Source organism: Labeo rohita, unplaced genomic scaffold (genome assembly GCF_022985175.1).
Source record: "Labeo rohita strain BAU-BD-2019 unplaced genomic scaffold, IGBB_LRoh.1.0 scaffold_2090, whole genome shotgun sequence".
Lineage (NCBI taxonomy): Eukaryota > Metazoa > Chordata > Actinopteri > Cypriniformes > Cyprinidae > Labeo > Labeo rohita.
The window spans coordinates 1-10,640 of NW_026128320.1; the positions used below are offsets into that span (position 1 = coordinate 1).

The 10,640-nt window shown below is 37.9% G+C and overlaps 1 protein-coding gene across 1 annotated transcript; it reads left to right on the forward strand.

Moving 5' to 3' along the window:
- Nucleotides 1-768: 768 nt before the first annotated feature.
- On the forward strand, nt 769-5,294 carry LOC127159354 (Fc receptor-like protein 4; the record flags this gene model as incomplete). The annotated part of the gene is made up of 7 exons (XM_051102209.1): nt 769-1,050; nt 1,515-1,754; nt 3,558-3,617; nt 3,783-4,067; nt 4,238-4,483; nt 4,580-4,693; nt 5,097-5,294. Coding segments are annotated over 7 exons (1,262 nt in total), but the record flags the coding sequence as incomplete, so codon positions are not given.
- Between the last annotated feature and the right edge of the window lie 5,346 nt (nt 5,295-10,640).

The following is a 10,640-nucleotide window of genomic DNA, read 5'->3' on the forward strand; positions in this document are numbered from 1 at the left end:
AACTAATCAGTAAAACCTTGATCACTTACCTGCAAAAATGTAAAACATTTAATTCTAATGGTGCATTGTTAACTAAAATTAACTATTAAAACTAACTATTGTGGCACAAAAGTGTAAGTGGACTTGAGGGAAAATAGTCAAATAGGTGTAATAAAAATGTATAACTTGTATGAAGTGTTTATTAAATGAAGTGTTTCATTATGGAATTGATTTTAAATTTGATGTCATTGACCACACGTTGATAATAGGAGGGACTTTACCAACAACACAGGACACTCCATCCATGTGCACATCAGCAAATTATATAGGATAATTTGCCTTATAAACTTTATTTTACAGTTTGATTAATATTTGTTAGTAAAATAAAATGGCTACTACTTATATATCAGTAAATTAATACACAGCAAATTCAGCTAACTATCAGTGATACTTGGTTCACACAGACCCTCGAGTCAAGCCTGGTTTGTCCCAAGGTTGTTTATTTTTTATTTTATTTTTTTTTCTCCAACACCTTAAGGAGGTTTTTGTTGGCTGTCACAGCTGTCTTTGGCTTGCTTGCTGATGGCATAATGACAAATATATTAAGGTGTTATTTTGTTTATGAAGTCTTCAATAGAAACAGATATTCGATTTATAGGGATTTTCAGATATCAGAACTGTAGTATTTTTTTTTTTCTGTGAAGCTTGACTGAATTTGTGCATTGTGTAAAGTGTTAATAAAACTGTCTTGACTTGATTTCCAAACTGTAGCTGTTATTGTCTTCTCAGGTGTTTCTCCTCCAGTGTCTCTGATCATCAGTCCCAACAGAACTCAACACTTCACATCTGTCTCTCTCTCTCTGAGCTGTGAGGACCAGAGTAACTCTGATAGATGGACAGTGAGAAGATACTTAGACAGTGGATGGCTGGATGATTGTTCATCATCACTGTTGGGATCACAATCAGGATCTACATGTACAATCAACTCCAACATCACATTAGACTCTGGAGTGTACTGGTGTCAGTCTGAATCTGGAAAGAACAGCAATCCTGTTAATATCACTGTACACTGTGAGTCTGTGTTTCTGTATTTATTCATTTGTTTCCATTCACAAAGCCCTCATTTGGGGGCAACCAAGCAACCACATAGCAGCATACTAATAACCACTTGGAATTGTCTTTCACAACTTGTCTGTGAAAGTGATTGTCTTCGAACTTACTCACATCTTAAAACTCTTCTTTTTAAATAAGCTTTTCCTGAATAATTGTAATTTATGGATTATCTTAAAGCTGAATTGCCTATATGTTGCTTTGATTGTATTACTGTCTTGAATTTTATGATTGTCGTTAAGTTGTCATTCAACTCAAATCAAGGTGTCTTTCAGTGTTTTATAACACTCTAAATAAAATACATTATTATTATTATTATTATTATTATTATTATCACTGTTGTTGTTGTTGTTGTCACCACATTGTTTATACATTCATATTATATTCTTACTATTTGTCAGTTCATGTTTCCTCTGTTTCTGTAGCTGGTGTGATTCTGGAGAGTCCTGTTCATCCTGTGACTGAAGGAGATACTCTGACTCTGCACTGTTTATATCAACATTCAACCCCACCAAACCTCACAGCTGATTTCTATAAAGATGGATCACTCATCCAGAGTCAAACTACAGAGATGATCATCTCTACTGTCTCAAAGTCACATGAGGGTTTCTACTACTGCAAACACCCATATGGAGAATCACCCAAGAGCTGGATCTCAGTCAGAGGTGAGACTGTAGATCAATAAACACTACTGAAATGTTCCTGTATCATTTATAGATTTTAATTGCTTTTTTATTATGAAATGGATCAAGTAATTTGGTGTTCCTGGATTTTTCTTTTCTTTTCTCCCATACAGCAAACTATATTTTTAAATATATTTCAAAATATAAGCCTAAAAATATATTTAAAAATATATTTACATACATATATTTTCTATTAATATATTTTGCCAATTTTTTGTATGCACTGTAAAAAATAATTGGTAGGAAAATGGTTAAATTACTGGCAGCAACAGCTACCAAACAAAAAAGCGTATATATATCAAGATCTCATCAAAGGATGATTAACCAACTCCCAAACAACACTACCAGTTTCACACATTACAATCCAGATTAACCTGATTTCTTTCATACAAAAATTCTTAGTGAGAATTAACAGGTTTATATATACATATATATATATATATATATATATATATGTCATCTGACAAGTTTTCTTTCACATTTGTCATTTTAACAAATGTGCTTTAGAAACACAAAGTTAAATAGCCAGAGAAAAATGTATGCTTAAGTAATCAAGGGTCAAGAGCCCAACTAAAGTAAACGCTAATATCTTTCATAGTGACATCAACATCTCAACATCTGCAACTTAATTCTTAAAATGACCTTTTGTATGAAATGAAGTTAAACTGGTTTGTAATAAATGAAGATGCTGAGATCTTGAGAGATCTGTTAGTGTTTAATATTATTTTATTTATTTCATATTTATTTTCTTATATTACGTATTTAGTAATAATTCACAAATACCTGTAAAATAACAGTGATTGTTAAAGTTTAAATAAAGTTTCTGCACTTTAAGTTTAAGGATATTTTAAGCATATTTTACATAAATTTTACATTTAAAATTTACATTTTAAATTTTTTAAAATGACTGCCAGTCATTTGAGAGTTTTTGTTGTTCTGATTTGTTTTGTTTTGTTTTGTTCTGTTTTGTTTTGTTTTGTTGTAAGGATTTATTAAATAGTGTGAGAAATGGTGGCATTTGCACCATCTGATGGTGATTTTATAAATTACTATCACCATTATTTTTGTAATTTTACATACATTTCAGTGTAATTTAAGAAAACAGAAAAATATTAATAGTACAGATTTATCAGTATAAAACTGAGAATTATTATAATGCGTTGATAATGATAGAATATTTAAGAAAATATATATTATATATAAATAATATATTTAAAATATGTATTTCTGAAAATAAATATATTGTAAAAGTAATATAAATACAAAAAATGGCCAAGAAATATATTTGCTAAAACATGTTTTAAAATATATTTATGTAAATATATTTTCTACTGATGTATTTTTGGATTTTTTATATATATTTTTGGAAAATATATTTCTACATTTAAAATATATGTTTAAAAGAAAAAAAAATATATATATATATATATATATATATATATATATATATAATTTTTTTTTCTACCAGTATATTTTGAGCCATATATAAATATATAATTTAAAAGCATTTCAAAAATATATTTTGACGTCTGTATATTTCAGTCCAAGAAAATGCATTTTCTTACTATTTCAAAAATATATTTCATTGACTATTTTCATTGATTTAGCATATATTTCAAATATGTTTTGGCCACATAAAAAAAAAAAAAATGTTTGTTGTAGAACACTGTGTTTGTTCAGTCATTCGGTTTTGTGATCTGTAATGATGTTGAATCAGTTCTGTTGGTTTGTTCCCTGTTGTTGACAGTATCAGATGTTTGATCATCTCTTCATTTTTCTTCTCAGAGAGAAGAAAAACAGCTTATAAAACAACCTACAGCAACTTACAACCACTATGGGTCATTGGTGAGTTCAAATAACAGGAGGAATCAATTTTTCCTTGATATTTTCAGAGGTTAAAAGCAAAGTACATAGTGTTTATAGTACTATGAAAGCAAACTGTAAGTTTCAGAGTTCAAAACTTCCTTCCCAGTCCACAATATGTTCGTGAAAAATTGATTGTCTTCTCAGGTGTTTCTCCTCCAGTGTCTCTGATCATCAGTCCCAGCAGAACTCAACACTTCACATCTGTCTCTCTCTCTCTGAGCTGTGAGGACCAGAGTAACTCTGATGTTAGATGGACAGTGAGAAGATACACAGACAGTGAACAGCTGGAAGATTGTTCATCATCAGACTGGGGATCACAAACAGGATCTACATGTACAATCAGATCCACTATCCCATCAGACACTGGAGTGTACTGGTGTCAGTCTGAATCGGGAGAGAACAGTCATCCTGTTAATATCACTGTACACTGTGAGTCTATGTTAAAAAAAAAAAGAAAGAAAGAGTTTTTATTTATATTTTATTATTGCCACCAAATTGTTGATATATTCTTACTCTATGTAATCAGCACACAGTTGACCACATTGTTTATACAGTCTTACTATCCATGCAGTCAGCTCGTGTTTCCTCTGTTTCTGTAGCTGATGTGATTCTGGAGAGTCCTGTTCATCCTGTGACTGAAGGAGATACTCTGACTCTACGCTGTTTATATCAACATTCAACCTCTCCAAACATCAGAGCTGATTTCTTTAAAGATGGATCACTCATCCAGAATCAAACTACACAGATGATCATCTCTACTGTCTCAAAGTCACATGAGGGTTTTTACTACTGTAAACAACCAGAGAGAATGAGAGAGTCACCCAAGAGCTGGATCTCAGTCACAGGTGAGAGTCAGTAAAACTAAGAGCTGATTTATTTCTTCTTATGTCCTCATTTTTAGATATAGTGCATGATAAAGTTAATTTGTGTCTCTTTTTTAGTGTCTCATTCAGAATCTCAGATCTCTGTTCTCCACACACTCAGTTCTGTACTGACAGTTTGTCCGTATCTGCTAGTGACAGTCGTGCTGATTTTCAAATGCTGCAGGATGAGAGGTAAACATCTGATTTATTGTATTATATTCATTATAATCAGCCAATTATAATACATCAAATTATTGTCAACAATACTGCATAGCTTTCATTCTTTGGGTTTAATGTGCGTATTAAAGCTGTTTTGAAACAGCATGAATTGTGAAAATTGCTGTAATACAAGCACTCACTCCTGTTTATCTTTTACTCTACAAATACACGTTTCCTCACTAACAAAGTTATAATTTTTTGCTTTGTCTTAAATATAGTTATAAATATTAAATAATATTTAAAATATATTTAAAATAATAATTTAAATATAGTCATAAGATTATGGTGGGTAGTTCTTAAAAACAATAAACAGAGAAAGAATAAAAACAATTTACTTGTTCAAGTAAATTCTTGTTGTTTTGTTTGTGTTTAACAGTTACATCTGTTGAAGAGCAAGAAACTGCAATCTGATAATAATCTGTTGTGACAGTGAGAAAACTTCAGCTTCATCCTGGAATCTCTCAGTATCTCATTTACAAGTTTGGGCTGAACGTGCTTAAATACTGTAAAAGTCACGTTTTGGGAGTGACAACTGAATTTTTTCAACTCCTTTTGGCATCTTATTGTTGTTAACATTAACCTTTTTTTTTTTTTTTTTTTTTTTACATTTGGCTAAATGTGTAGCTATTTATTTGTGTCACATTTTAGAGCAAATCAGACAATTTAAGATCCAATCAAAGCATTGTTGAAACCCGAGCAGCCGAATTCCACAAACAGCCAGACTGAAATAAGCTTAACCAACCAACTCCAAATAGCAGATCTGAACAGCCTGCAACATAAACACAAAAGAACACTTACTGACAATTCCAACTCAGAAAGGAGATTATCAATTTTGGGGCAAAAAACCCCAAGATTAATGGTCAAAGACACAGCACATCATGAGGAAAATCATTAGTAGAGATTTTGTTGGGTGGTGCTCCCCCACCCAGGACAAAGCCCAAGCTCCTTCTAGACCTTCTGATCTTTTGGCTCAGAGAACATACCATCCCAATTACAGAAATGACACTTTTACATAGCTATATATGCATCAAAATTATGCTTAAGAGGACTTATAAACAAAAATCAGTCCATTGCATAACTCCCTATTATTATGTAACCCACACATTTGACTGTCATGACCTAATTACTCATTGTGTATGTATTTTGAATAACTATTGAAAAGTTTATAAGTTTATTTGTGTTTGGTATGTATGAGTTTAAAATTCATGCTTTAAACATTTCTATCAATCGATTCTTTGTAATATGTATTATATTCATGTTATAGAAATCACATCCAAATTATACTCTGCAAGAGCAGGAAAATTTAGACAATGTGACTGATAAGATAACGTGTCCTCTTATGTATTAAGAGGAAAAACATAGCATATTCTGAGCTAAGACCATGTCTAATTGGTCAAGACACCATTTGGGATGTGTCCAAAAGCCAAGTTTAAAACCTCAGGACAGCATCAAATTTTGCTTTTAGCTACTGGTCTTAGCCATCGCTCCTACTTTTGCCGCTGCTTTTTGCGTTTTTTTGAGCGCTCCCTGGCGTGCATGCCAGCAACTCCTCTAAAAAAGCATGAGGAGATTTCTGTCTTTAATCTTTTCTTTCTGTTGAGTGTTTTGTGTTCTAAGTTAAGTTTTGCCACTAAGCTGTGTCTCCGATCCGTCGTGAAACCAGCTAAAGTGGATTCGGACATGTCCTAAGTGCACCTGCGCCGTGTGCTTTAGACCATGCACTTAGATTGTTAAAATAGGGCCCTCTGTTTGTTTGGTTTCCCATATGTACAACTGAACTATTACTGATTAGCTAATAGTGAACTACAGAGTTCAACTGAGCACTATTACTTACTGATTCGTTAATCAGAATTTCTTTATAGTTTATAGTAGTTACTAGAATGTTAATAGTGCATTAGTCATTTGTTCCTGTGTAGTTATTCATTAATGACGGATCTGTATTCTAAAGTGTTTATTTACCCATATTTCAAAAGACATAAATCAAAGTGCACAGAACATTTTGTAAAGGTGTACATTTACCTTCACTAATTTACCTACTCTGTGTTTTAATGTTAGTTCATGCATTTAATCACAGTTTAATGTTACACATTTTTATATATAGTATCAAGTGTAACAATCCCCTTACAGTCTTAACACAGCCCTGCACACAGTGCATACGGCCATTGAGCTGCAGATGCCACTGATCACAGACAAACTCAACACCATCAGTGTCAGAGGCCTGATAGAAACAGACAGAGATGAGCTCATAGTTGTGGTTTGGTTTGTTGTTTCAGCACTGTGGCATTAACCTGTCACGCTTCAGGCAGGAACAGATGAACAACGACGTAGTGAAACAAACAGTCTTTAATCCACAGGGAAACACGGGAAACACAGGGTGGTAACATTAAGGTCTGACAAGGCAATAGGGAAAACACACGCTATATATACACAGACTGATTACAAACACAGGTGCAGACAATGTGGGAGAAACCAAAACACACAGAGCTGCAGGGGGAAATGATGGGAGAAACCAACTAAAAAGTCCAGGGGTGTGACATTACCTCCCCCTCCCGGAAGGCGTGTCCTTGCGCCGACAAACAGGGAAAACAAAATGTACCAAGTCTTAGGAGGGGGCTTCGGCGGAGGACGGACTCCTGGGAGGAGGACAAAAGATGGAGTCCAGGGTGGTGACGGAATAGTCCATGGAGGAGATGACGGAGGGAAGAGCCAAGGAGGTGACAGGAGGGGGCTGGAGCAGGAGGAGCCAGGTGAGACCCAGATCGCAGCCATGGTGGAACCCCACGGTGGAGCCGATGGAGGGAGGAGCCATGGTGGAGGAAAGACTGACGACTCCATGGGGCCGACCGACGGAGGCGGAGAAGGTGGTGGTAGAGCCCGAGGCGGAGACGGAGAGCCGATGATCCTTGGCGACACAGAGGATCTGGAGGGCCCAGGCGGAGCCCAAGGCTCTGGCGACCAAGGCGGAGACGGAGATCCGGAGGTCCGCGGCAGAGCCGGAGCGACAGAGGACCGAGGCTGTGCCCTCGGGAGGGAGGAGGTCCACAGAGCCGGTGGGACAGAGCGACGAGGTGCAGCCGGAGGAGTATAGTCCCGAGGCGAAGGTGGGGCGACGACTGACCAGGGCGGAGCCGGAGGGACGATGGAGCCCGGTGGAGCTGGTGGACCGACGGGTGACGGTGGAGACGAGGGCGCTGAGAGCCGGGGTGGAGCCGCAGGGTCGGAGGGCCGAGGCGGAGTCCAGGACTCTGAGGCTGGAGGCGACGATAAGGGATCCTCCAACCATGACACCGATGGAGACTGGCAGACCCGCGGCGAACCCACCGCACAGATGGTGAGCTTGTTGTGGTTTCCCCTCTTCCCAGTCAAAGAGTTACTCATGAGTCTTGGGTTTTGATGCCAAAAGATAGACTTTATTGCCGAAACAATCAGGCCGAGTTGTCTATAGAGAACTGATCTTTACTTGGTTGAGGACAGCGTTATATAGTGGTCTTCTCACGCAAGCATGTCAACCTAAATCATTGGGGCGGGGGGTCCCTAAGGTAAACACTATCATGGGAAACAGATGGTTTTCCTTAATGGCCTCTTAGTGAGCCCCTAAAACAATATGAGCTATGGCTCTGCTAGTGGGGCCCAAAAATTAATCATATGGGCTTGTCTATTTTTCCATACTTATGGCCTCTTACAACAACAGTGTGTGCTTGTCCAGCAAAATATAGGGTAGAACTGCATTACTCTAATAGTAAATTAATTTGGACACAATTCCTTTATATTTTAGTTAATAAAATCTTCCTCAAGCTGAGGGTGAGCAGAGGTGCTGACAGGAAGCAGAGGTGACTGAGGGAGGGTGGGTGGGAAATCCGAACAGGCTGACAGTTCAATATTCAAGTCCATAACATTATGACCCATATCCATATTTAGCTCACCCTCAGCGGCGGTGCAATGGGTGGTGCTGTCCTCAGCATCCTCATGCCCCACTGATACTCCCACCGTCGCAGGCATTGTGGCCGGCTCTCGCACCTGGTCAGACGTACATTCCTCCTGTTCAACGGCGATCTCTTGCTCTGTCGCTCCAGTTGGCAATGGCCTGGTCGCGCTGATATCGTGAGATCCGTCTGCGGTGGGCTCGGGCTACGCGTGTCGGGGTGGTGGCTGGCTGGGTTCTGGGTCCGGAGTGGCACTAGCGAGATTCTCCATGGAACAGGCGGGGAACGAGGGTTTGTTTCTCGCCAGTGTCCACTCCACAAACGCGGCGAAATCCGCTCGAGGGCCGTCGGCGCTCTGCATGACGCGTTGAGGCTGGCGTCATAGAACGCACAGAGCGCGTCGCCCGGGTAGCTGGTGGTGTGAGCTACTAGCTGGAACATGATGGTATATCCCTCGAGCGGTAGATCCCCCTGCTTCAGCCGAAGGAGGATGAATTCCGGACGGAGTAGGGGATTCATGGGGAAAACACAACGGAACCAAAGGACTGGAAAAAACGAACGAGAAACAAAACGGGGGAAACACAAAAAACTGTTTGGGTCAGACCTTCTGTCACACTTCAGGCAGGAACAGACGAACAACGACGTAGTGAAACGAACAGTCTTTAATAATCCACAGGGAAACACGGGGTGGTAACATTAAGATCTGACAAGGCAATAGGGAAAACACACGCTATATATACACAGACTGATTACAAACACAGGTGCAGACAATGAGGGAGAAACCAAAACACACAGAGCTGCAGAGGGAAATGATGGGAGAAACCAACTAAAAAGTCCAGGGGTGTGACAACTAGTTTCTGCTTCTTTGCTTTCATAAAGTTATAAGTACAGCAAATGTCCTAATTACAATAAAGATGTATAAAAGTACTGTTTTATTTTAATTATTAAACATAAGTATATTACTTTTGATAATTGCAAACTGATGCTGTTCAGATTTATATGGAACGAGTCGACAACAGTGTGACATTTTCTGAAAACATGTTACAAGATTATCAACATTATCAGAAAATTTTCTGTAACACATGAGGTACATTTGTTTCTCTTTAATCTGTCATGATGTTTCTAAAGATGTGACTGCAGGTTTCAGGAAGACTTGAGGCTTTAACACAGTCTGTGTCTTTAACCGTCTGTCAACATTTGGTCAGTATATGGAGCTCAGTCAACTTCATCTTGTGCTCTGTGAGTATTATTTTCTCTCAGTGTGTTTCAGTGGATGATAATTGCTGTTATATTGTGTTCCTGAATGTATGTCTTTTCTTTCTGCTCTCAAAGTTTCAAATCCTCTACTCCATGATATATGAGTGAAAGACGAGTTTGAGAGAGGAAGTGTGCAGTTAATGCTGTATGTGTAAGAGAAATGCACTCTATTGCATTGTAGATCAGTGCATTTGTTCAGTCATTTAGTTTTGTGCTGTTCAGTGGTGTTTAATGAATCAGTTCTGCTGGTTTGTTTTACAGTCTGCTGTCTCTGATGCCTTAGACTGGCCACACACCTAAAGATTTTAAGCCGATTTGCACCCCTGTGTGATTGGGGGATGAGTGTGACCCGATTCGAGGCTTATCTCTCGTAAATATCAAACAAGTTTTCATAAAAATATCAAACACTCTTGATCAGGCTGCCTCTGATGTGATACCCTTGATAGCCAATATGAGTGAGTAAGTGTGACCTACCGGATGTTGTGTGCTTCTATAGCTGAAACTTGGCAGCCACAAACATCACCCTTATTCTTTTTTTTTCTATTTTTGTTTTACACCATGCAACAAAGTGTGCCCTTTGAGAGCTGACAACGATTGTCCTGTATGTGTTTTTCTTCTTTAGTCACATTTGATCTTGTGAGTCTCTGTGAGATCTTGTGTCACTATGAAGTTGTTCCTACAGTCAACAAGTGTGTGGTCTCGCAGTCTGTTTTTTTTTTTTCTTTTGTATCCACAGCCAA